At 37.4% G+C, this 27443-nt stretch overlaps 1 protein-coding gene and 1 pseudogene across 2 annotated transcripts; both read left to right on the top strand.

Annotated features, from left to right (window-relative positions):
* The first annotated feature begins 624 nt into the window (after nt 1-624).
* Nucleotides 625-26884, top strand: BTF3L4 (basic transcription factor 3 like 4). Of its 2 annotated transcripts, XM_006043739.3 has the most exons (6): nt 625-767; nt 3963-4029; nt 7486-7599; nt 24810-25011; nt 25849-25908; nt 26432-26884. In XM_006043739.3, the coding sequence occupies exons 2-6, from the start codon at nt 3976-3978 to the stop codon at nt 26476-26478; spliced, it is 477 nt and encodes a 158-aa protein (XP_006043801.1). In that variant the 5' UTR covers nt 625-767; nt 3963-3975; the 3' UTR covers nt 26479-26884. The 2 variants fall into 2 exon arrangements, with proteins under 2 accessions (XP_006043801.1, XP_025144551.1); XM_025288766.2 differs by lacking the exon at nt 3963-4029 and having other exon boundaries at nt 641-767.
* Nucleotides 20517-21021, top strand: LOC112585498 (annotated as a pseudogene).
* Nucleotides 26885-27443: the final 559 nt, after the last annotated feature.

The raw sequence follows: 27443 nt of genomic DNA, 5'->3' as shown, positions 1-27443 counted from the left end.
CTCAGGTTACTGCTCGGGTCTGGCACAGGTCTGCCAAGTCTGTTTTGCGGTGCATGGTCTCGTGTCTGCAAGAATGCCCCTTCTTGCTAGAGAAGAAGCACTGGACTTTATTTTCCCTTTTAACCTGAATTCTCCTCCCAGGGATGATGCAACCAACTGACGCAAGTTGCATCATTGCAAAACTGACCTAGCTCTTCAGGGCGCCAGGTCATAATTCACTGCAGGTACTTACAAGTGCAAAGCTTCTTCTTAAATCTACTTGTTTTTGTTGTTTTTAAACTGGGTTCTCAGTTTTCCTCTCGGATGCATAGCAAACAGGTCAAAATTTCCCGTCTCTCCTCCGGGAACGGAGGCTAATTGAGTCCCCACACTAGTTAAGCTTGGCAGTGCGTGTGCGTACTTAATGCCCAGTGAAAGACAACTAGAGCAAAAGGACAACGAACAAAAATACACACCTCCCCTTTATCAGACTCCCTACAAATTGCAGGCACGGACACAATGGAACGCCAGGGGGACTGCAAGCTCCAGAATGCAGCGCGGCCACTGCACCTGCCGCTTTTCTATTGGGAGGCGCAGAGCGGCTTGGCCTTTGTAGTTCGTATATGCGATCCCAGGATAGGCTGCTCTGGTGAGAGAGAGGCGGGGCAGGATGTGTCACGTGGGTCCCACTCCCGCCGCCGCGGCCGCCTTCGTCTTTCTCTGTCTCGACTGAGGCAGCCATCTTGCTCTTGCCGCGTGCTGGTGTTGGAGGACCCTCCCTGCTTCAGGTGAGACCCCCGGCGGTCCCGCCACTCCACGGCCATAGGCCGCTGCGCACGGTCTCCCCCCGCCCTCTTCTTCCGACACCCGCCAACCGCTTGGGCTGCCACTTCCGCCGTGGCGCGCTGAGTGGGGGCGGAAGCGACTGGCTTGGCCTGTCGGTTATCGGCGGCGCAGCTGGGGGTCTGCACCTGAGGGAAGGTCCCCAGCACCACCGCTTTCCGTGGGGGCGAGCGGGCCAGCGCTGTTGCCGCCCAGATCAAGTCCCAGGAGGCAGGTGGTCCCCCGCCTCTGTTTTGTTACTCCTCATTATTCACGACAATAACGCTGTGAGCTTTATACCACCTATCTGCGGTCACCTCATTCGATCCTCCAGCTCGACAGCTAAGGAAACTGAGGCTAGCAAGCCCCGCCCCCAGGCTCTGGAGACCGTATTCCGTTGCATTGCTCTTCACCTTGTAATGGCAGGATTTGTTTACAAGGCTGCTACCCTCTCTGAAACGTTGCCTTGCCCATCATTCTAGCCCTATCACACTGCCTGGTGCATAGTAGGCTGTCAGGAAGTTGATGATTGAACGACAGGCAGTGTTATACATCTAGTGAATGGCGGTTTCAACTTCCGTTCCCACGGTCTTTCACTGTAGCAGCTCTGTCCCTTGAGTGGTAACAATAGTTACCAGTTTTTGAATATCTGCTGTGAATATCCCTGTGTTTGATAACGTAATCTTTAACTCTGAAAAAAAATACTGTGAAGTATGTGGTGTTACACTTTTTCTAATACGGAAGGAATACAAGTTCAGAGAAGTAAAATATGTTTCGGAAGCCTTAAGTAGTAGAACCTTGATCCTTCTGATTCCAATGCCTGTGCCTCTCTTAGAGGCCACATAATAAAAAGTCAGGATTAAAGATTGAATTTATTTTATCTCTGTGTAAAAATGAGGTATGTGTAAGTGCCTACTATAATGCTTAAAACTTAGGCACTCAGTAAATGTTGGTTATAACCTCCTTATTTGCACCGTTTCTTGAATCCTTGAGGAAAAGACTAAAAGATCCTAGGATCCTCAAGGAAGAACTCACTAATCATGGCCTTAAGAAGTTACTTCTCCCTTCTGGGCCTAGGAGGGCCCTGATTTCCAAATCTATTAAATTGGAAGGGATGTGAGCTGTTTTGTGTATTTTCTGATTTAAACCCTGCTGCTGCTTTCCAGTATTTGAGATGGCATCCTATACAGGACAGAAATAACAGGTACAATAAAAAGAAAGGTTGATTGAGGGACAGGGAGTTAAAGCAGGTGATCTTTGAGGTCTATTCCAGATTCTGAACTTGACATCTCTTCTCTCATGAACTGAATCCAGTCCACTTTCTTACTTGAATTCCATGCACCCCAACCTGGTAGTAGACAAAGAACCACTTTTCTTCTTTCCCTTCCAACTTTGAACTTCCAGCCTCCCTAAAATGCTTTTTCTCTGAGGTACTCCTTGAGAACAAGTTTTTGATTATACTTATTACCTGGAATGGAATCTGTTCTTGTTTGCACATTGATTTAAAGAGTTAATTTTGTTCTGGCTTTGTTTCAAACAGATCAAGGCTCTATTTTGACTTCCATCTCTTCCATCTCTTCTCTTAGGGATTGTTACTTCAAAATGCAGAAAAGTCCCCAAAAGTTTATCTTGTATCTGGTTCTAATATTTTCACTTAGCTCCTTTTTTAATAAAAAATTCCTTAGGCTCTTTGTTAGTTCACTACACCTTCATGGCCGCATTACTTTGAGAACAGTGAATTTTGGTCCTTTTCTATAGAAACTGTAGAGATTGGGATTTACATCAGCAGATTTAAGTCAGTGTCAGATTTAAGTGTCAGTGTCAGATTTAAGTTGAGATTGCCACACACTTAAGCCTTTTGATTTTGTACTCTAGTCACACTTAAATTCCTATAAAGGAATTTTTTTAGCTGCTTGAGCATTGTGATACACTGCTGAGTAAAGATTGAAGAATTGTAAATTCTAAATGTTATTTAGGAACTGGACTTCGCCCTTAAAGCAGAGAGATACACAGGTTTGTTTCTTAAGTACAGTGTCAGAATACAGAATGATTAGTACTTACATAATCTTTGATTCTTTCATCTCTAAAATGAAGAAAACAATATCTTTTTCATCTGGATGATGTTTATAAAGAGTTTAGAGAATCAACCAAAAAGTTTTGACAACAGCCTTACCCTTTATTCCCTCTGCTGTATCTCAATAGTGATCTGTTGATCTAAGAACAAGTAAAATAAGACTTTTAACATTGGCTTTTATTTGTTATATAGTGTGGAATGTTATGACCCATTATGAACTGAAGAACTTTTTTTTCCTTAGTAGGAAAGGGCTGACCAGACTAGGTTTCTTGACTTTATAATGAACTTAGAGTTTTCAAAATCAAGATTAGCCTTTAAAAGTTTATTTTTAAGATTCTCCTCTTCCCTGCAAAATTTCGTATTAATATAGCAGAGATAGGTTTTTGTCAAATTGTGCAAGGAGGCATTTTACCTTATGTGCAAGACTATCTTGACAGTTATGACATACTAAGTTAGTGCAAGGTTTTGAATGAACTCTGTGGAAAGTGCTGCAGAAGCACCGAAAGTCTGAAATCTGGTTCTCTTTTCCTATTATTAACATACCACCTAACCTTGAATATAGGATGTCATGACTACCTCATATCTTGACAGCTAGACTATTGAATTTTTTTCTTTGTCCAGATTTTTCTTTCTTTTGTCTTCTATCTATGATTTAAAAAAATAATACAGAATATTATTTGAGAGAAAAAAAAAAGTTGTGCTAATTTGCTAACAGCTCTCTTCTGTAAAAATCTTTGGGGAAGAAACTGGTGTACCTACAGAGATTTTAGAATTGGTTAGGTTTTATTGAGTACCAAAGTACCGAATTACACTTTTAAGGAGGGATCTTCGAATAAGTAACTTTGAATCTCAGTTCTATTTTCTGTTTGTATATATGGCTCCCTCTTGGTATTACTTAATTTTGGTTCTTTTGCTATTTGACTTATGAAGCTAGAAAAAGTTATTAATATTTTTAAAAATATATAGACAATATTATCGTGGTGGTGGTGCATATTACAGGTTCAATGAACCAGAAAGTACTGTTGTATAAACAGTTGTTTTGGTAAATAAAACAGTGACTTTAACAAATTTATTTTTCCCCCCCTAGATTTACCAACAGCATGAATCAAGAAAAGTTAGCCAAACTTCAGGCTCAGGTCCGGATAGGGGGCAAGGTGAGTGTGGCATAAGAAAAATTGATAGGAGAATGTGTTATTACCAGATAGTAGTATTATTTTGGATTTGTGGTCATTGAAGATCTAAAATTTTTTAAATTAATCAAGATTAAACCACATTCCAATTTGAAAATAACTTGTCTAGATCTAACATAGGTAATTAGAAGATATCTCTCTGATGGGTGCAATTGAAATAGCCACCTTTGAGACCTTTTAACATTCTGGTGGTTAAATGATATGAACAAGTTATTCAATCTTGTTAAACTTCCATTTTTGCATCTGTAAAATAAAAATGATCCTACATAAGATGCTTCTAAATATTAGTAATATTTATAAAGCACCTCAAACAGTGTCTGGCACAGACTAGACACTTATTAAAAGACAGCTGTTATTATGTTAGACTCACCCTCAGATATTCCTGGATCTTGAGGTTACCTTATCTTGACTGGATACCCCTACTGCTTCAGTTAGGTTTACAATGGAAGATACAAAAGCTGATGGTACATTTGTTCATTGCTAGGTTTTCCTCCCAAATTCCTACTTGTTTTTCTATGTTGGTGAATGTGAACATGAGCATTCTTATTCCATGTGCTTTGAAACTTAAGGGAGAGTTAGTTCTGATCACTGAAAATCTTTGATTCCCTTTAGTTCCAACCCTGGGTTCAAGGAGAATATTCTACCTTTATCTCTGCTCAATACAATTGAAAATTTTCCTTTTCCTTTGTAAAAGGAAAAGCAAGAATAGTATTTACCTCAGACCTAGGGAGGGGATAGGTGGGATAGTATGTAGCAGCCCCACTGTGTCATTTACTTTGATAATGACTATAGTTCCTGGGGATAGGAACAGGAGAGGGGGAAGGGAAGAAACAACTAGTATTAATACTTTCTCCTTCTTTCCTAGTAATACAGTTATCTGACTCCAGACTCACAGTAACAAATTCATGTGACCAAAGTACTAGTCACATTGTAGCAGCAAGTAATGTAATGTATCAGTGTAAAAGTTAGGGATATTCAAGAAACACGGAATATACCTAGAAGAGCTTGATACAGCACATCACTGTTGTATATTTTAAGCCAGAAGGTTGGCACAGTCATTCAGCTAGTTTATTGAGCAACTGCTATGTGCCAAGCACACAATAGATAAATAAGTCAAGGTTTCCTGCTCTTGACACAATTCAGCTTGGAAGGGAGATGCACTCACAATTACACTACAGAATAGTAAATATTAAAATGAAGTGTAAGGTGCACCTAAGTCAAGGAAGTCATCACTGAGCAGAGATTTGAAGAATAAACAACAGGTATGAGAACAAGTTGATAGGGTGAAGGGGAAGATTGTCATTCTCACACATGCAAAGGCATATGGGATGCTAAGATGCTTAGTGGATAGCATGATGCTTAGTGGAATGGCTTGCTTTAATTTGTTAAAACGAGAGTTTATAATGGATAAAGAATGGCAGCTAATGAAACAGGTTATTTAGAGTCAGATCATAGTTTTGTGTGTCATACTAAGGAGATTAGGATTTTATCCCATAGGCAAGGTCAACTACTGAAGAATTTTAAGAAAAAACAGTAACAGTGATTTTAAAAGATAGCTGCTGGCATTGTATGAAAATGTATGGCATTGTATGAAAATGAAAACAAGTTTGGCATAGAGGAGAAGCTACAGCTTGTAGTATGTGGGACACGAATTTAGGGGTTGTATATGACACAACTTAATGATGGATAAAATATGGGAGACAGAGGTGAGAGAGGAGTCTAGGATGGCCTCCAAATTTCTGGTTTTAGAGCTATGAAAATTAGGAAGTATAGGAAGAATAGTTTGGTGGACTGATGAGCTTATAGACAAGTTGATTTTAAGGTACATAAGGATCATTTGAGTTGTAACCAGCAAGCAGTTGAATCAGGAACACTTCACAAATTAATGGCCATCTATCTTAATAGTCTCTCTTAGTCCGTCCTTTAACTAGATTTCATTACAACCTCTGCTGCTACTCCTGGGGCTCTCTTCCACTCCCACCAGAGTTTCTAAGACTAAGCCTCCTGCCTACCCTTTATAAGGCTGATTTCCTGAGTAATACTACAGAAGCTACCCAGAGATTAAAATCTCCTTCCTTTCTTTTTACTCCTGGCAAGTCTCAGAAAGATTTAGCTCTCAATATACAGGCTACTGTTGGTACTGCTTCAGCTCTGCTTTAGGTTACATTTATTTAAATTGGCTCAGGAGTTTAATTCATGGTTTTAAATAGTTTTTCAATGGAAAAAATTAGAGTTTCAAAATATCCATTTAGAAATGAAGTTTTCTTATCTCAGTAAATAGTATAATTTTCATTTGCTTAGGTCAAAATTCTAAACATCATTCTAGATTCCTTTTTCCCCTTATATCCTATATTTAGTCCATCAGTAAATCCTTTTGGTTCTTCTGACCATCTTAGCTCTCGTTATCTCCACTGCCGCAACCCTCATCTCTCGTCAGTACTTCTACAGTAGCTTCCTGATTGATCTCATTATAGTTCATTTTCCACAGCAACCTCAGTCATCTTTTAGAATCATAAATCAGATCAAACCATTCTCATGCTTAAAACCTTCCAGTAGCTTCCTGTTGCAGTTGATATAAAGTCCAGTTTCTGCTCATGGCACATTAGGCTACGTGATCTGGCCCTTACCAATCTTTCTGATTTCATTTTCCTTTACCTTTCCCATTATTTATTCTAGTCATACTGGTCTGCTCTGTCTAGAAATGACAGGTTCACTCTTGTTTCATTTTTCTTGGATCATACTTCACCTAAATCTTTTCACGAGTCTCAGCTCGTACGCCACCTCTTCAGAGGGACCTTCCCTGAGCATTCTAATAAAGTAGTGCTTTGCCCCCACCCAATATTCTTGTTGCTCTGTTATTTTTTTTTTCTTAATACACTTATCCTGTTTGAAATAATCTAATCTGTTTATATATTGACTTTTCCTTCCCATTGTAATGTATGCTCCTTGAAGTAAGAACTTGATCTTTTTCATTCCTAGGTTCTAGGACTCTAGAACACTCATATAATAGGCATTTACCTGTTACATTGTAATGTCCAAAGTTTCAGAATATCTTTAGAGGGTGGTAGATAGTATAAAAAACTTTCCTTATTTGTTGGAAATTTGAAGTAAAGCACACTTCAGGTTATTTTGAAGTTAAAAATTATTTTTTGTTAGAAAACTTTTGAAACAATGTGTTAAAATGACACAGGCTAGATATTGGAAAGAATAAGAAAAATTGGCTAGAAACTAACCTTCAAAAATCTGCGTTAGGCTGACAGTCACAACTCTGTGACTATGAGAAGTCTAATTAACCATTACTATTAAGTCTGCAATTTTTTCTGTGAGTTTTAGGAAGAATATTATGGAGATTACATAATTACATTGATTATAGTTATCAAATGCATGGCATGCTCACACTTTTGTTTGGTTATCTTTCAGGGTACAGCTCGCAGAAAGAAGAAGGTAGTACATAGAACAGCTACAGCTGATGACAAAAAACTTCAGAGTTCTCTAAAAAAACTGGCTGTGAATAATATAGCTGGTATTGAAGAGGTATGATCACTTTGTAAATTGTTATGTGGATAAACAGAACATTCACAAATGATTATCCAGACTTTCAAATGTAACATATCAGCTTAAATTAATCTGATACTCTCTTTTTGAAGGACTGGAGCTGTTGAATTTGCCTACTGTATAAAATTGGATTGTCAAAAAAATGATTTTATTAGATGGTTAAGGAATTCATTATACTTTTCAGACTCAAAGTACTGGGTTGGCCAAAAAGTTCGTACAGGTTTTTCCGTACTATCTTACCGGAAAACCTGTACGAATTTTTTTGCCAACCCAATATTTGCATATATGACAAAATTGTGGACCTACTCTTTAATTTTAATGTAAAATAAGATTTTTTTTCTAATAATACAGAAATACGGTAAACCAAAGATTTCTTCCAATAAGGTGGACTTTTTTCCCTTAAGAGTACCTTTCTGCTGTTTACAGTCTCTCAAATTATTACTCAGAAAGCTCTCGCAGTAGCTTTACATGAATTGCATTTCTTATTAGACCACTTTCAAAAATTATTAATTTAATTTTAAAATTATTTTGATGATACTACTTTTCTCAGATCAGAAGCCAAAGATTGATTTATGCAAGAAAAATTATAATAACAATTTGTGATCTGTTACCATCTAGATCTACTTCTACCTGATGATTCCATTTCTGATAGTAACCAGTGTTTAAATTTCCACTACTATCAGATTTTATTACATCATTACCAGGTGTAGTACTACCTCACAAGTTTTAGTAGATTATTAATGCACATGTGCTGTAAAACATAGATCAGAAACAATGTAGAGGTGAGGATCTCTATTAAAGAAATAGAAGAGTAACAAAGAAAAGGCAGTGAAATGGCAAAGTGCCACATATTCCTTCCACCAGGGATATATGAACAAATAAATACATTGTTTAAATCTGCTTTGTACTTTCAAAATTAACTTACTGATAAAATAGTAGGGAAGGTAAGTCACATGTATCTTTTTTCCTTATAGCTAGATATGGCTGTGCGTTCTTACTCTGATAAGTATTAAAACTTCATTTGCAAGGCTTGAAATTAAGTATTTAAAATGCTTTTTTCCCCCCTGAGCTATTAAAAGTTTTCGTATATTTTCATTGACCTAAAATAATTTCCAGAGAGATCATTCTCTATCTGGGACATATTTGAGAAAAAGCAAATCTAAGCTTCTCTTTAAAAATTACAGCTTCATTTAAAAAAAAAAAAAGAATAAGTGGCAATAATGGACATGAACTCTGATAATATTAAACCTAACCTACTAATAAGTGTTTAGGCAGTCTTATATCTTTACCTATCTTTCTACTCTCCCAACTCCAGCCCCTCCCCACTCAACCTCAACACTATTGACACTTTGAACCAAATAATTCTTTATTGTGAAAACTGTCCTGTGCATTCTATGATATTTGGCAGAATTCTTGGAGTCTCCCTACTAGATCTTCAGTTAAGACAGCCAAAAATGTCTCCAGACGTTGATGCAGGTCCTTTGGGGGGCAAATCAACCTTTGTTGAAAACACTTCTTTAGAGGAAAAGATTTTATTTACCTCCTTGAAGTATAGATTTTATCTCCAAGGGCATGCTTTTCTAAATGTTTGATTTTGTTCAGATTTGGAAAACTCTGTGGCCCTTATAATTAATAAAACTTTTAGTGTTTTATAGTGAAATAACAAACCAGTCAGTTAGTAGTCTTTGATCTCTTCAGCATATAATCAAACCTAATTATAGTGCTGTGCTGAGGTCATAGTACTTTTGTAGTTCAAATTGTCATATTGAATATTTAATGGTAGTGAATATCTGCTGTATACCAAGCATTTTGCTAGGCAGTGGTGCATAAGATATTATTCATAGTCTGTTCTTTAGAGCCTAACATCTAGTAGGGAAACTAGTCAGCTAGCCAGATAAACAAAATATGTATTATGCATTTTAGCTCCACGGTATCTCTTTGAATTAGTTATTGTTGGTTACAGATAAGAAAGTTGAGACTTAAGAGAGTCAGGTACCTGCTCAAGATCACATAGCTGGAAAGTGTTGAATTCCAGATTTGAGCTAAGTATGTCAAAACCAGAGTTCATTTTATTCATTGATTCATCTTGCTTTGGTCTTCTTAGTTACATTTAGGCCCACTCTTGACCTTTTCCTCTCCTCCTGCCCCTCCTTCCTCTCCATTCTTTCAAAGTCCCACCAAAGAAAGGGACTGTACCTGCCTTATCCTGTATTATTGAGTACCTGCCATGCAGAATTCATTACTTACACCATCATGGATAAATGAAATTCCCAAAAGTATTTCTAAGGACATTGCTTTTTCTCCTTTTCAGATATTAATGTAGGTGTTATTTTGTCCTAGAAGTCTTCCTGGTAGCACACATATACATATATGCAAAGAGAGGTTAGATGTCTTTCCTATGTAGCTCCATAATGCCCTGTATTTAATTTTATTACAGCATATATAAAACTATATTGTTAATTCATTTTTGTTGGTATTGCCAATGCAGTTCTGTTTGGGGAGTCATAGCTCCAAAATGTTGCACAGAAAATTAATGGTACATATGGGCACATACTGATGCAATGGACATGAACTTGGGCAAACTTAGGGAGATAGTGAGGTTCAGGGAGGCCTGGTGTGCTGTAGTCCATGGGGTCACAAAGAGTCAGACACAACTGGACGACTGAACAACAATAGCAACAGTAGACATGTACACACACTTGTTGCACCCTTACCTCCGTATGGGTACATAAGTGACGTCTTCCAATCCTCACAGACTAGTTATACAGAGAAAATACACATAAAGAAAATTAACAACATGAAGTAACAACTATAAAATTTCCGAATGTTTGAGCCTAAAGTGGGAAGTTTTACTTTTTTCCTTCTTTCCCACTTTCTAAAATTGATTTTTTGAGAACCAAGATATTTGTACATTATATAACACTTTGCAGATATAAAATAATTTTATTTAGGCATATCTAGTATATTGCATATAATCTGGTTTGCCTCAAACATTACATTTATGTTACTATAATTAAACAATTTTTTTCTTCAAGAAAATGATGAGACACACTTTAAAAACAGATTCTTGGAAGAAAAAAGAAACTACTACCTTAAATGTATACATGAAAACATGCAATTTTCAGAAACATTAAAATAGGAAAAAATATATACGTCTTAGAATAAACACATTAATTACAGCTTGGGCTGTTGTGAACTTTTTCAAAGTGCTAAACTCTAGAATATACTATCTTTTGGGGTTTTGGCAGTTTAAGCAAAGTAGATAAAAACTTTTGAAAAGAGCAGATAGGAATGGTAAGAGAAGATAGCAATGGTAGCATTGTAAAACAAAAATGACATTACTATGTTTTCTATACTTTGACCTTCAAAACATCAAACCAGTAGAAAATACTCAGTTTGGTGGCTTGGGCACAGAGAGATCAGTGGCGGGTTTCAAAAACTCATTGCACTTTTGCCTAGTAAAATTCTGATCTTACTTTCTAGGCCTTCGGTATTAGTGATTATTTTATCCTATCCTAATGCTTAATTTATGTCCTCTTCAGGTATGTAAAAGCTAAAGGACTGTTTGAATTAAGAGAGGACTTCTCTGATCTTTTATATATTAATTAGTTGTTGATTTGAGGTAATAAGTTTAATTGTATGTAGATTTCTTTTACCTGTCACCAAAGGAGAAGGCAATGGCACCCCACTCCAGTACTCTTGCCTGGAAAATCCCAGGGACGGAGGAGCCTGGTGGGCTACAGTCCATGGGGTCGCTAAGAGTCGGACACGACTGAGTGACTTCACTTTCACTTTTCACTTTCATGCATTGGAGAAGGAAATGGCAACCCACTCCAGTGTTCTTGCCTGGAGAATCCCAGGGATGGGGAGCCTGGTGGGCTGCTGTCTGTGGGGTCGCACAGAGTCGGATACATCTGAAGCGACTTAGCAGCAGCAGCAGCAAAGACAGAAATCCAAAGCTGTCAGAAAGGGGCAGGGGAGTGCCAGAGACTGTTTCATACAAAGAAGCCAAGTAACTGACCAGGTTTTAGGAAGGAATGCCTATGTGAACTCTGAGAGTATAATCCAGAACTCAATTCCTGAAAAATTCTTATATTCTATGACAGTTGAAGATACTTAGATGTGCTTCTTATTTGGTAATCTGATTGAATATAGTGACGGTGTTGTCACCCTGATGATAACATGAATCTATCAAAAGTAGAATCTGTTTCTTTTCTCAGAGACAGTTGATTCTATCATATGTATTTGGTAAGAAATGTCACCAAAAATCTGTTTCTCTGGTTCAGATGGTTTAGTTGCTTCATGGAATTTTACTGTTATCTTCAGAGTACAGCTTCTACCTTAACTAAGATATATCCTGTCTCTATGAAACCTTCCCTTCTTTCCAGGCATAATTAACACTTTCTCTGTCCTTCCACTCCCCTTAACTTAAATTGCTCTGCTAGAATATGTTTATTATTACAACCTCATATTGTAGGGTATGGTTGCTTACTGATTAACCAAGTGGTCTGTTTGCCGTAGTCTCTTGATTACAAGAGTCTTGACAGCAGGAACTGTGTTTATTCATCATTTATAGTGTACAGCATGCTGACTCCCATGGACATCCCAGGTTGTTTGGGGCCTGTTAAATGTAAGAGATACTGATTATTTTAGGTGAGGTTGTTTAGCAAGAAGTTAGTCATAGAGAGCTGGAGCTCAGGAGAAAGCTTAGGACTGGGAATTTAAATTTTGTAATTGTACACAAAAGTTTTACTGTTCATATTTTCCTTTTCTTGAACCACTTGTACAGAAAAAGGACTTCAAGTTCCTAAAGGTACTGGTTGACCCTTATTGTGGTTGCTTCTTCCTTCAACCTAGAGCATCAGGAGCCAATGGGTGTACAGCTCTGAATGCAGGAGAATTAAAGGAAAGCACTCTGTCCCAGTCACCTTTTTATTACATGGCAGTCTTAGTTTCTTTGGATATCCTGCTTTTTTTTTTTTGGCCATGCTGCCAGCATGTGGGATCTTAGTTCACTAAGCAGGGATCGAACCCATGCCCCCTCAGTGGAGCATGGAGTCTTAACAATGGGACTATGAGGGAAGTCCCAAATACCCTGCTTTTTTGGTTTTATGTTTTTCCACATTTTTATGTGAAAATAAACATAGCATAAAATCTGCCATTTTAACCTTTTTTTCCATTCCCTATGTGCGAATCCTTTTTTAACCATTTAAATTAAAAAAATTTTTTTTTAACTATTTAAAAATTTTTAACCATTTAAAAAAATTGAATTATAGTAATTTACAATGTTGTCTTAGTTTCAAGTGTACACCAAAGTGATTCAGTCATATATATAATGACTGAATTACTTCACTTAATTTGATCATTTCTAGGTCTATCCATATTGCTGCAAATGGCATTATTTCATCCTTTTTATGGCTGAGTAATATTCCATTGTGTGTATCTTCCACATCTTCTTTCTCTGTTCATTTGTTGATGGACATTTAGGTTGTTTCCATGTCTTGAGTGTGGTAAATTGTGTTCCTTTGAATGTTGGGATACGTGTATCTTTTCAAATTAGAGTTTTGTCCAGATATATGTCCAGGAATGGGATTACTAGATCATATGGTAACTCTGTTTTTAGTTTTTTAAGAAAGCTCTGTACTGTTCTCCATAGGGGATGCACCAATTTACACTCCCATGTAGTAGGGTTCCCTTTACCTCCACAGCCTCTCCAGCATTTATTATTTGTAGGCTTTTTAATGATGACTTATGAGGTGGTACCTCATTGTGGTTTTAACTTGCATTTCTCTAATATTTAGCAGTATTGAGCATCTTTCCATGTGCCTACTGGCCATCTGTATAATATCTTCTTTGAAGAAATGTCTATTTAGGTCTTCTGTCCATTTGATGATTAGGTTATTTGGGTTTTGTTTTGGATATTGCGGTGTTTACTTTGGAAACTGATCCCTTGTTGGTAACATCATTTGCAAATAGTTTCTCCCATTGAGTAAGTTGCCTTTTCATTTGTTTATGGTTTCCTTTGCTGTGCAAAAGTTTTTGAGTTTAATTAGGTCTCATTTGTTTATTTTTGTTTTTATTTCCATTACTCTAGGAGACAGATCCAAACAAATAATGCTGCAATTACATTGAAGAGTGTCCTACTTGTGTTTTCCTCTAGGAGTTATATAGTATACAGTCTTACATTTAGATGTTTAATCCATTTTGAGTTTATTTATGTATATGGTGTTCTTTTACATGTAGCTGTCCAGTTTTCCCAGTACCACTTACTGAAGAAACTGTCTTTTTTCCCATTGTATATTTTTGCCTTCTTTGTCATAGGTTAATTAACCGTAAGTGCATGGGTTTGTTTCTGGACTTCTTATTCTCTTCCATTGATCTATGTGTCTGTTTTCTTGCCAGTATCATGCCATTTTTTTTGTTTGTTTGTTTTTTAAATGGCTGCACTGGGTTTTTGTTGTGTAGGCTTTCTCTAGCTGCAGTGAGCAGGGACTACTCTCTAGTTGCGGTGCACTGGCTTCTCATTGTGGTGGCTTCTCTTGTTGTGGAGCATGGGCTCCAGGTGCACAGACTTCAGTAGTTGTGGTGCGTGGCCTCAGTCATTGCAGCTCATGGGCTCCAGAGTATGGGCTCAGTAGTTGTGGTACACGGGTTTAGTTGCCCTGTGTCATGTAGGATCTTCCTGGACCAGGGATCAAACTGGTATCCCTTGCATTGTGAGACAGATTCTTAACCACTGGACTCCAGGGAAAACCCAGTATCAACTGTTTTGATTACTATAGCTTTGTAATGTAGTCTGAAGTCAAGGAGCTTGATTCCTCCAGCTCCATTCTTCTTTCTCAAGATTGTTTTGGCTATTCAGGATCTTTTGTATTTCCATACAAATTATAAAATTTTTTGTTCCAGCTCCATGAAAAATACCATTGGTAATTTGATAGGGATTGTATTGAATCTATAGATTGCCTTGGGTGATGTGGTAATTTTGACAATTATGGCTTTCCCAATCCAAGAATATGATGTCTTCCCATCTGTTTGTGTCATCTTCAGTCTCTTTCATTCAGTTCAGTTCAGTCACTCAGTCGTGTCCGACTCTGCGACCCCATGAATCGCAGCACGCCAGGCCTCCCTGTCCATCACCAACTCCCAGAGTTCACTCAGACTCACGTCCATCGAGTCAGTGATGCCATCCAGCCATCTCATCTTCTGTCGTCCCCTTCTCCTCCTGCCCCCAATCCCTCCCAGCATCAGAGTCTTTTCCAACGAGTCAACTCTTCGCATGAGGTGGCCAAAGTACTGGAGTTTCAGCTTCAGGATCATTCCCTCCAAAGAAATCCCAGGGCTGATCTCCTTCAGAATGGACTGGTTGGATCTCCTTGCTGTCCAAGGGACTCTCAAGAGTCTTCTCCAACACCACAGTTCACAAGCATCAATTCTTCGGCGCTCAGCCTTCTTCACAGTCCAACTCTCACATCCATACATGACCACAGGAAAAACCATAGCCTTGACTAGACAGACCTTTGTTGGCAAAGTAACGTCTCTGCTTTTGAATATGCTATCTAGGTTGGTCATAACTTTCCTTCCAAGGAGTAAGCGTCTTTTAATTTCATGGCTATAGTCACCATCTGCAGTGATTTTGGAGCCCAGAAAAATAAAGTCTGACACTGTTTCCACTGTTTCCCCATCTATTTCCCATGAAGTGATGGGGCCGGATGCCATGATCTTCGTTTTCTGAATGTTGAGCTTTAAGCCAACTTTTTCACTCTCCACTTTCACTTTCATCAAGAGGCTTTTGAGTTCTTCTTCACTTTCTGCCATAAGGGTGGTGTCATCTGCATATCTGAGGTTATTGATATTTCTCCCGGCAATCTTGATTCCAGCTTGTGCTTCTTCCAACCCAGCGTTTCTCACGATGAACTCTGCATATAAGTTAAATAAGCAGGGTGACAATATACAGCCTTGACGTACTTTTCCTATTTGGAACCAGTCTGTTGTTCCATGTCCAGTTCTAACTGTTGCTTCCTGACCTGCATACAGATTTCTCAAGAGGCAGGTCAGGTGGTCTGGTATTCCCATCTCTTTCAGAATTTTCCACAGTTTATTGTGATCCACACAGTCAAAGGCTTTGGCATAGTCAATAAAGCAGAAATAGATGTTTTTCTGAAACTCTCTTGCTTTTTCCATGATCCAGCAGATGTTGGCAATTTGATCTGTGGTTCCTCTGCCTTTTCTAAAACCAGCTTGAACATCAGGAAGTTCACGGTTCACATATTGCTGAAGCCTGGCTTGGAGAATTTTGAGCATTACTTTACTAGCGTGTGAGATGAGTGCAATTGTGTGGTAGTTTGAGCATTCTTTGGCATTGCCTTTCTTTGGGATTGGAATGAAAACAAGACCTTTTAGAACTAACACCCAAAAAAGATGTCCTTTTCATTATAGGGGATTGGAATGCAAAAGTAGGAAGTCAAGAAACACCTGGAGTAACAGGCAAATTTGGCCTTGGAATACGGAATGAAGCAGGGCAAAGACTAATAGAGTTTTGCCAAGAAAATGCACTGGTCATAACAAACACCCTCTTCCAACAACACAAGAGAAGACTCTATACATGGACATCACCAGATGGTCAACACCGAAATCAGACTGATTATATTCTTTGCAGCCAAAGATGGAGAAGCTCTATACAGTCAGCAAAAACAAGACCAGGAGCTGACTGTGGCTCAGACCATGAACTCCTTATTGCCAAATTCAGACTTAAATTGAAGAAAATAGGGAAAACTACTAGACCATTCAGGTATGACCTAAATCAAATCCCTTATGATTATACAGTGGAAGTGAGACATAGATTTAAGGGCCTAGATCTGATAGAGTGCCTGATGAACTATGGAATGAGGTTCATGACATTGTACAGGAGACAGGAATCAAGACCATCCCCATGGAAAAGAAATGCAAAAAAGCAAAATGGCTGTCTGGGGAGGCCTTACAAATAGCTGTGAAAAGAAGAGAAGCGAAAAGCAAAGGAGAAAAGGAAAGATATAAACATCTGAATGCAGAATTCCAAAGAATAGCAAGAAGAGATAAGAAAGCCTTCTTCAGCGACCAATGCAAAGAAATAGAGGAAAACAACAGAATGGGAAAGCCTAGGGATCTCTTCAAGAAAATCAGAGATACCAAAGGAGCATTTCATGCAAAGATGGGCTCGATAAAGGACAGAAATGGTATGGACCTGACAGAAGCAGAAGATATTAAGAAGAGATGGCAAGAATACACAGAAGAACTGTACAAAAAAGATCTTCACGACCCAGATAATCACGATGGTGTGATCACTGACCTAGAGCCAGACATCCTGGAATGTGAAGTCAAATGGGCCTTAGAAAGCATCACTACGAACAAAGCTAGTGCAGGTGATGGAATTCCAGTTGAGCTATTCCAAATCCTGAAAGATGAAAGTGAAAGTGCTGCACTCAGTATGCCAGCAAATTTGGAAAACTCAGCAGTGGCCACAGGACTGGAAAAGATCTCTTTCATTAGCATCATAATAATTTTTAGAGTATAGATCTTTTGCCTCCCTAGGGAGGTTTATTCCTAGGTATTTTATTCTTTTTGATGTGTTAGTAAATGGGATTGTTTCCTTAATTTCTCTTTCTGATATTTCATATTAGTATATAGAAATGCAACAGATTTCTGTATATTAATTTTGTATCCTGCAACTTTACCAAATTCATTGATGAGCTCTAGTAATTTTTCAGTGACATCTTTAGGATTTTCTCTGAATACTACTGTCATGTCATCAGCAAACAGTGACAGTTTTATGACTTTTTTTCAATTTTGGATTCCTTTTTTTTTTTCTTTTTCTTCTCTGATTTCTGTGGCTGGGACTTACAAAACTATGTTGAATAAAAATGGTGAGAGTGAGTATCCCTGTCTTGTTCCTAATTTTACAGGAAATGCTTTCAGCTTTTCATCATTGACTATGATGTTAACTGTGGGTTTATCATATGTGACCTTTTTTATGTTGCAATAAGTCACCTATATGCCCACATTCTGGAGAGTTTTCAATGTAAATGGATGTTGAATTTTATCAGGAGCTTTTTCAGCATCTATTGAGATGTCCTATGCTTTTTATTCCTCAGTTTTTTAATATGGACTGCCAGGGAACCCCCTACCCTTTTTTCTTTTACAGATGACTTCACCTGTTATTCTGCTTTCTTTTCATCATCATTTCACTGATACTCTGTAGCATTTGCCAACACTCTCAAAATTTTGTGCTTTGCTTCTTGTCCTTTCTCCTCCTTTGTTTTGTCCTTATTTCTTTTGTCTTATTTCTTTGTCTTTTTCTTTTCCACCTCACTGAAACCATTATTTCCACAAAATTTTGTCATTACCATATTTGCTTCATTAATAGTTCTCAGAATTGGTCTTGGGACCACTTTTTTCAGAATCATATAGGTTGCTTTTTAAAGTTGAGACTCATCAGTCCATTGGAGAGCTCCAGAATTAGATTTCTATTTTAAGCATTTTTAAGTATACAATTCAGTGCCATTAATTACACTCAGAGTGTTTTACAACCAGCACCATTGTCTATTTCCAAAATTTCATAATCCCAAATAGAAACTCTGTACCCATTAGAAGTAATAACTCCTCATTCCTCTTTCTCCCAGCCTCTGATAATCTCTAACCTGCTTTTTCTTTGTACTTGCCTGTTACAGATATTTCATGTAAGTGAAATCATAAAATAGTTGTCCTTTCATGTGTGACTGACTTCACTTAGTATGTTTCAAGATTTATCTATGTTTAATGTGTATCAGAACTCCTTTTATTGCTGCATAATATTCCATTCTGTGGATAATACCACATACTATCCGCTTGTTTATTGAGAAACATCTTTTGTTTTTAAAACAACTTCCCCTCCAGTATAACTTTTACAGAAAGTTACGGGTATACATAAAATATGAAAAAATATTAATATTCAATCATAACTCCACTAAGAAATAATTATTAGTCATGTCTTTCTTTTCCATCTTTATATGCACATATACTTAACATATCTGAGACTACAGCTAGATGTACAATTTAAAACCCTTCCATTTTTTAGTAGTATTATAAAAATTGTTTCCTGTCACTAAAAAACTCTTAAGCATCATTCTAAGTGTCTGTATATATTCCAGTATGTGAACATAGCATATTTTAACATTTTTTTCTCATTTATTATGCATTATAATGCTTTGATAGTAAAGAATCACATATTAGACTCATATATACATAAATATTTATCTTCATCTCTGATTTCCTCCAGACAGACTCTTGGAAATGTAGTTACTGACTACATTTGAAACTACGTTTGTAGTTACTGACTACATTTCATACTACTAATGAAAGATCATTAGTATTTTTAGAACTCTTCATCCATATCGACAAATTGATTTTCAGAAAAGGTATGCCATTTTACACTAGCATAGCTACAGAGAATCCATCTCATCAGACTTGCCACTAGAGCATAAGGGAAAATGATCCCAGCATATCATATAGTCTAATGACATCTATTAACTTTCACTCTTACCAATAATAATAGGTTGTGTCTCATACTAGCCAGAAATAAGCAGGAGCTTAAAGGGATTCAATGTGAAAGACACTGACTTAGGGGAATGCAGAGGCCATAATCTTCAAAATCTGACATCCTTTAGCCTTACAAAATCCAGACACTTACGTGCCTTATTCTTAAAATGTTTATTATTTCACCCCCATTAAAATATAGCAAAAAGACAACAGAAGATTAATTTTCTGATAAATATTTAAGTACCACTACATATAAGAAGCAGTAGCAATACAACTTGATTTTAAGATAGCTGTCAATTATGAACTGCAGTTAACTGGCCTAATGGTGACTTGAAGACACACACACAAAAAGGTCACATGGCAGAATTTAAATTTCCTCTCTGAACTGAGAGGGCAGTTACCAGCAATAACTGTGGGGTCAACTATAACTTTGTAAGCTTCTTTATAGCCACAAAAACTTACCCACTGTGTAGGAATTAAGCAAGCATCAGCTTTACTAGCTAGAAGGCTGATGTGGTTAATGTATGTACCCTGTTCAAAGGCTAGCAGTGGCAGGGGTTGTTAAGGTTTTGATAGCATAATTGGGCTACCCAGCAGTTGCCTGGAATGACTTAAAATGGCCCTGAATTCTGTAGAACATTTGGACTCACTCAGAAAGGGCAGAACAGTAGGAAAAGACAGACCTAAAAATAGTCGAGGAGGTTCTGGGAATCTCCATTGGAGGAACTATTGGTGCTATTTCTAAACCTTAATATGACCCCTCATCTAGCATTTGAGGTATTGAGGTCTGATAGCATCCATGATTTCAGAATAAGCTGTATAAGAGGTGTTGATTCATTCAGCAAATTTGAGTGACTGTTAGGTGCTGACATCATGAGAAACGCTGGGCTGGAGGAAGCACAAGCTGGAATCAAGATTGCCGGGAGAAATATCAATAACCTCAGATATGCAGATGACACCACCCTTATGGCAGAAAGCGAAGAGGAACTAAAAAGCCTCTTGATGAAAGTGAAAGAGGAGAGTGAAAAAGTTGGCATGAAGCTCAACATTCAGAAAACTAAGATCAGCGGAGGGGGCGTGGCCTGCTGACGTTGGGAGGTGGGGATAACGGGACGCAAGCAGGCGCGACGCCATTTGCTGCGGCCAAGCGTTGGTGAAGGTGGGTCTCGGAAGATGCCCGTCGCTAGACTCCCGCAGACGCGACCTGGTCTCTCGCAGTCAGTTCGTGTCACCCTATCTCACACTTCTCCCTTCGGAGGAGTCACTGCCACCACCCGGAGAGAAGTCGGAGACGCCTCAAGTGCGTCGTCACGGCCATGCTTAAGAATAAAAGGTAAAGGAGGTAAAAACGACGCAGAGGCAAGAACGAGAATGAATCTGAAAAGAGCGCTAGTGTTCAAAGAAGATGGGCAAGAGTATGCCCAGGTAATCAAAATGTTGGGAAACGGACGATTGGAATCGATGTGTTTCGATGGTGTTAAGAGATTGTACCACATCAGAGGGAAACTGAGAAGGTCTGGATAAATACCTCAGACATTATATTGGTTGGTCTTCGGAACTACCAGGATAATAATAAAGCTGATGTAATCTTACAATACAATGCAGATGAGGCTAGAAGTCTGAAGGCATATGGCAAGCTTCCAGAAAATGCTAAAATCAATTAAACTGATACATTTCGCTCTGGAGATGATGAAATCCAGTTTGATGACATTGGAGATGATGATGAAGACATTGATGATATCTAAAGCGAACTCAGCTTTGCACATTCCAGTTTTCTCTGAAGATTGTTCAACAGTTTGGATGTTAACTGTGACTCATTAAAATAAAAGTTTCATTAGCAGCAAAAAAAAACCAAAACCTAAGATCATGGAATCCGGTCCCATCACTTCATGGCAAATAGATGGGGAAACAGTGGCTGATTTTATTTTTTCTGGGCTCCAAAATCACTGCAGATGGTGATTGCAGCCATGAAATTAAAAGACGCTTACTCCTTGGAAGGAAAGTTATGACCAACCTAGACAACATATTAAAAAGCAGAGACATTACTTTGCCAACAAAGGTCTGTCTAGTCAAGGCTATGGTTTTTCCTGTGGTCATGTATGGATGTGAAAGTTGGACTATAAAGAAAGCTGAGTGCTGAAGAATTGATACTTTTGAACTGTGGTGTTGGAGACTCTTGAGAGTCCCTTGGACTGCAAGGAGATCCAACCAGTCCATCCTAAAGGAGATCAGTCCTGGGTGTTCATTGGAAGGACTGATGCTGAAGCTGAAACTCCAATACTTTGGCCACCTGATGCGAACAGCTGACTCATTGGAAAAGACCCTGATGTTGGGAAAGATTGAGGGCAGGAGGAGAAGGGGACAACAGAGGATGAGATGGTTGGATGGCATCACCGACTCAATGGACGTGGGATTGGGTGGACTCCAGGAGTTGGTGATGTGACAGGGAGACCTGGCGTGCTGTGGTTCATGGGGTCGCAAAGAGTCAGACACGACTGAGCGACTGAACTGAACTGAACCGAAGTATGTGCTGACACTTGAGGGAATGTTGTGTCTCATAAGACAGTGACCTCTAATCTCAAAGGAATTCATCTTCTAGTAAGGTCAAAGATTACAAACACAATTATACTGCAAGATAATTTTGTATAGTATCAGTTTTCATGAAGTCGGAAGGTGCGTAAACCACCTTAAGTTTTCACAGAGAAAGAAGCATCTGACCTGTGTCTTGGATAATTGGGAACTTGCAATGTGGAGAAGCAGGAAAAGGTTCTTCTAAACAGTGAAAACAGCGTATGTAGATACACTATGCATGGAAGGACGTAGTAGTTGTTTCTGGTAACTTCAAAACATGTCAGTATTATTAGAGTGAAAAATAAGAGCAAGGGCATCTGGAGTTCTGAACTGGGGTCAAAAAAAAAAGCCTCTTCCTCTATAATTCAAGTAGCATTCTTTACCTCAGCTACCTTTTAAGTGGAAAAAGCACTGTGACATAAAGGGGATACTTGCTTGATTGAAAAAGGGACCTGAGAGCTGGTATGGTAGGTAGTTTAACAGTCTTTATTTGTCTGCTCCTTGTCCTTATACTATATATAGATTGTATGACTTAACATAGACCAAACAGAAGTAAAGTCACTGGAGAAAGTGAAGTCTTCACATGAAATGCATACAGTTTGCTTTGTCAGTTCAACAAATTCCTTATCCTTCCTTTTGCCTTTTAAAAGAGTTGGGAAGTGTCCTGTTCATGTTGCTTGCTCAATAATTAATCCTTTGATAGTTCTAATAACCTGTATCTAGGAGCCATATATAACCATATTATTTGCTCAGTAGAGGGGAAGGAATGTTAGACTGAAATAAAAGATTCTGGCCTTTGTAACCTCTAGGATTTCATTCTCTCTACTCTAAACTCTCCACCTGTCTCTGGACCTTTCTATTCATGAAGTTACATCTTTTACACAACCTCATTTAAAACAACCATTAATAAATTTCTATTTCACAATCTGACATGGAAAAGATATGACATATATTATTCATATATCTGCTGTTACTTAACCTGTACTCTGAGATAGATAATTCTCTGACAAGCTTTTATGGTGCCACACAATTGAATTTTTATAGACAAATAGGTGTTTAAGAATGTGAGTGACATCATAGGAAAGAAACTAAATAAAGTTGGGAAGCCTAAGTTTAAGTTCTGAGTTTGCACATAATCAGTTATTTGTCCTGGGTATATTGCTTACTGAACAATAATACTGCTTAACCAAGAACTCTTATCATTAGTATTTATTTCTTTAACAAGAGATTTGAACTAGGAGACCTCTAAGTTCAACAAATATATGGCCTGACTTTTTTTGAGCAATACTGATTTTAAATTTCTTGTGACTGTAATGTTTGTAAATAAAAACTATCTCATATTCCAATGTTGGGATACTTTTCACCCTTGGTAGTGTTATAGAAGTCATTTATTAAGTTAAGTGATGGGTCTTGATTTGGAAAACTGTAGTTCTGCCATATCTTTATTCTTCTCCCATACTAAAATTATGTGGTTCTGGAATAGATCCAGAAAAGCATCCCATTTCATATCTACTATGCCACTGCTACCTTCTCATGCCATTCCTCTCTCATACTTTAAGCTGCTTTTCCATTGAACTTTTCTACCTACACAATAATTATCTTCAGAAGTACATGGGTTATTTTTTTCTAAAGTTAACATAAATTATTTTTAACTCATGATTTTTGTTCAGTTGGATTGAATGCTTACTCTGTATAGTATTTGTGGGATTTAGTTACAATTTTCTAGGGGACTTGCCTTTATTTTCTCTGTGTTCCAGGTCTTGCCTGAAATTTAGAAGCCCCTTTCTTCCCCTTCCTTTCTGGTGCTGTGTGTCAGTGGTGGTGATCACCTCTGAGGAAGAAAAGCCCACTTCCACTGACCATGGAGAACACTCAGCATCTCTGCTTGATTCTGACAAGGGCAGTTTTTGGATGGACCATGAAATGCTTCTAAAGTAGCCAAGAATTAACTCTCCTAACCTTTTTATATAATAAGCATGTTACCACCAAGGTAACTTACCCAGTGAAGTCAACTGCATAGTGTAATCACATTATTTACACATTTAACTTATATGCAAATATAATACATACAGCTCTACTAAAACACAGCAAGAGTGAGAGAGAAAAATAACATTTTACATGGTGTACACACATTCAACCTTCCTTTTCAGTGAGTCCCAGGCAATGGATGAGATTAAATCTGAAGCAGTTCATATTGAGGAAAGCTATGATTTTAAGGGTTTCCTAGTAACTGATAAATGTTCAGATGGCTAGATAACTGAGTGGGAGAACTTGTTGTCATTTACAAGGGTTATTGAAGATTGTTGAGAAGCTCCACTTAAAAGGATTAGAGGAACTGACAAAATCTCCTATGAAGAATGACATGAGGAAAACAAGTTGAAACTTTTGTAAATTTACTAGATATTCAAAAGAGCGAAACCCTGATTGATTAAATTTCTGAGTGTTCTTTATGGGTTTTCAGTGGTTATTTTTACCATACACTATTATCTCCTTACCACCTATTCCATAAGTAAGATGCTAACTATTGTACAGATACAGTAGTATCTGTATGGATTTAGTTTGATAGTGTAAATTGAGTAATGGGTGATTTCATTAAGAAGCCAATTCTTGGCTGATAACTCCCTTTTTTAAAAAATGTGGGCATGATCTTCCTTCTCATAGTAGAAATCTTTGAAATTAAAATCTAGATTCTAGGGAATTCCCTGGCAGTCCAGCAGTTAGGACATGGCATTTTCACTGTTTTGGACCCAGGTCCATTCCCTAGTCAGGGAACTAAGATCTTGTAAGCCATGTGGCATGGCCAATAATAATAACAAAATAATAGAATCTAGATTCTATAATAAAGTGATTATTTCTTTACCATCCTAGTAATTTGTGCCATAAACACCATTTTACTTTGTTGCTAGGGTGTTTTTCCACCCAAATTCACTGCTTAGATAATTATTACATCAGGATTGCAAAACTACCTACCAGGTAAAAAACAAGAATTTTTTTAAATTGTTTTTTAAACAGATATTTTTTGAGTTGTACCAAATATGTGAAATACATTTTTTTCTGTGATCATTCAGGTGAACATGATCAAAGATGATGGGACAGTTATTCATTTCAACAATCCTAAAGTCCAAGCTTCCCTTTCTGCCAACACCTTTGCAATTACCGGCCATGCAGAAGCCAAACCAATCACAGAAATGCTTCCTGGAATATTAAGTCAGCTTGGTGCTGACAGCTTAACAAGTCTTAGGAAATTAGCTGAACAGTTCCCTCGGCAAGGTGAGTATTTCAGGTTAATGCCTCTTTCCCTTCTCATCTTACTTAAAGAACCTAATGATTTAAAGGTATCTATTTCATGCTGGAAGGATTTGCCTGTTCATAAATTTTACTTTTATAACGTTGCTTGTATGCTTCATAAATTTTTGAGTTTGTTCCTTCAATGATTAATGAAGTGCAGTCTATAGACTATTCAGATACATTTGGTGGTAATATAGAGAGTTGGGAGGTAATTACCTAAAAGGAAATTTTATAAATAGTTGATTTGGTATTTACTTCTGACTAATAACAAGAAAATAGTGATATCACAGAACTATATTTTCATTTAATATTGTTGATGATACTACAAATGAAGCAGCTGTAAGTTCTGAATGTCCAAGATAGTCCTGGTTTCAAATTTGTCTTGTCATTCCTGAAAATCAGAGCCTTTTATTTCAGTGTTCATTCTACAAAGCTCGATACTTTTGTGCCAAATGAGATAGAAAAAAATCTTGAATGTTGATTTTTTTATTTGAAGAATATGGAATTTGGAGAATAAATTTAACGATAACGTCTTTATTTAAATTCACCTAAATTATTCCATTTTGCATGTTGTACCTTCACTACACATTGAGATTGCCAAGCATATTTAGTGTATATCTAAAGAAGTTAAACTTCTATTAATTTTTGTATTAAATAGAAAATATGGGATTAGATTAGACAATATTTAGCTTTTCCTGAACAGCTATGTAAGATTTGTTTCTATAAACTATGTAGACAGGCAAAAAAAAATAAACACTGTTAAGTGTTCCATAAAGGTCTTTGTTCTCAGTGACTAATTTTAAAGTAAACTTTTTGTAGTGCTGGATAGCAAAACCCCAAAACCAGAAGACATTGATGAGGAGGAGGATGATGTTCCAGGTAAGCAACCTTTCCTTAGTTCTAAGACTTTTTGCATCCTGTTCATCTCATTTAATTCATTGTGATGATTTTTCAGTTTTTTGTTGATGGTGAGCTTGTGAATTTAAATGGATTCATAATGATGCACATACAGTCTAATGAAAAAACCCTCCCATTTAGAATGTGGAATCAGAAATTGTCACACAAAGCTCTGCTGCATTTACTGAGTTAGAATATGCCTTTATTAAGTTGGAATCATTGTGATTATAAATTTACATTATAGCATTTCTGTAGGAATTATGATTGACATACGAAAATGCTATTCACCTTAGTTTGCTTAGGCAAAAAAGGACTAACATTTCCTTAAGGTTTCTATTTTAAGCAGAAATTGAAGCATTATTAGTGAAATGCCCCCAATTTGTTTCTGCTTCTTGTCCTATGTCTTTTCAGGCTAATTCTGGTAGCAGTATTTGTTGAGCCAGAAGATAGGGATTGCATTTACTTTCTTTTTTGTAAATTTAACTCATTAACTTTTTTTTTCCAGATCTCGTAGAAAATTTTGATGAGGCATCAAAGAATGAAGCTAACTAAGATCTTTTCTGATTTTTGGAAGCTGGCATGGACTAGATTTAACAAATCAGCTATGTGGTTCCAAAGTTTTACAGACACGGAGAACATCAACTGTTACTAGTTCAGTAATATAAATATTTTGTATATTGATAATGCTGTTTGTTCAGCATTTTTTGGTCATTAATTTTGCATTTTGCACTTCCTCCCAGGATCTATTCTTTTGGACAAAATACGAAGTGTTGGTGCAGTTTGAGGGTCTTTTGGTTTTTGATTCTTGGTTTTTTTGTTTTTTGTTGGGGTATTTTAGGTGTGTGTATGTGTGTATGTGTGTGTGGGGGTATGTATGTATACAGTGGAGAGCAAATTGGAAACCAGTTTTATTTATCCTCCTCCTACCCCAGTAGAAATAAAACAAATCTTTACATTTGTTACTTTTTATTTTTTCTAATGATGCACAGAATTAATAAAAAGTGAGGGTCTTGGATTTTGAATCTGAGGAGATTTTTACCCTTGGAGGTTTTGGTTTTAATTTGCTTGGTTAACATATTTCTCATATTTTTCTGGGCTTAAAATGTCTTGAGATATTTTGCCACCAGCTACAGGCTGGCATGATGGGTAGCATATCTTTGGTGCAGTTGCCTTAGATTCACTTACCTAGTTAGACCCAGAAGAATTTCTTCTACTAGCTTTCCTGAATGCCTTGTTTCCTCTCCTCTCGGTCTCCAAATGGCTTGGTCAGCCTGTAGCAGTGCTCTTCCTCATCTTCCATCTAGCTTGAGAAGGATGTTCTCCGTATAGAGTTAAGTGAGTGCCTAATCCCTCTTTTTGTAAGATGGTTTCTTCATCTTTGAGGAACAACAGCTCCATCTTCAACTTTTTAATTTTTTGATTTTATAGTTTGGTAGATTTCAAACTGGAATAGCTAGCATGTGCTTGCTAAATAACTTTATGCCAGCCTTATCCTGTGTTCTAGCTGTTTTTAATAG

Source organism: Bubalus bubalis, chromosome 6 (assembly GCF_019923935.1).
Source record: "Bubalus bubalis isolate 160015118507 breed Murrah chromosome 6, NDDB_SH_1, whole genome shotgun sequence".
NCBI classification, from domain to species: domain Eukaryota; kingdom Metazoa; phylum Chordata; class Mammalia; order Artiodactyla; family Bovidae; genus Bubalus; species Bubalus bubalis.
This window is presented reverse-complemented; position numbering and strand designations above follow the sequence as displayed.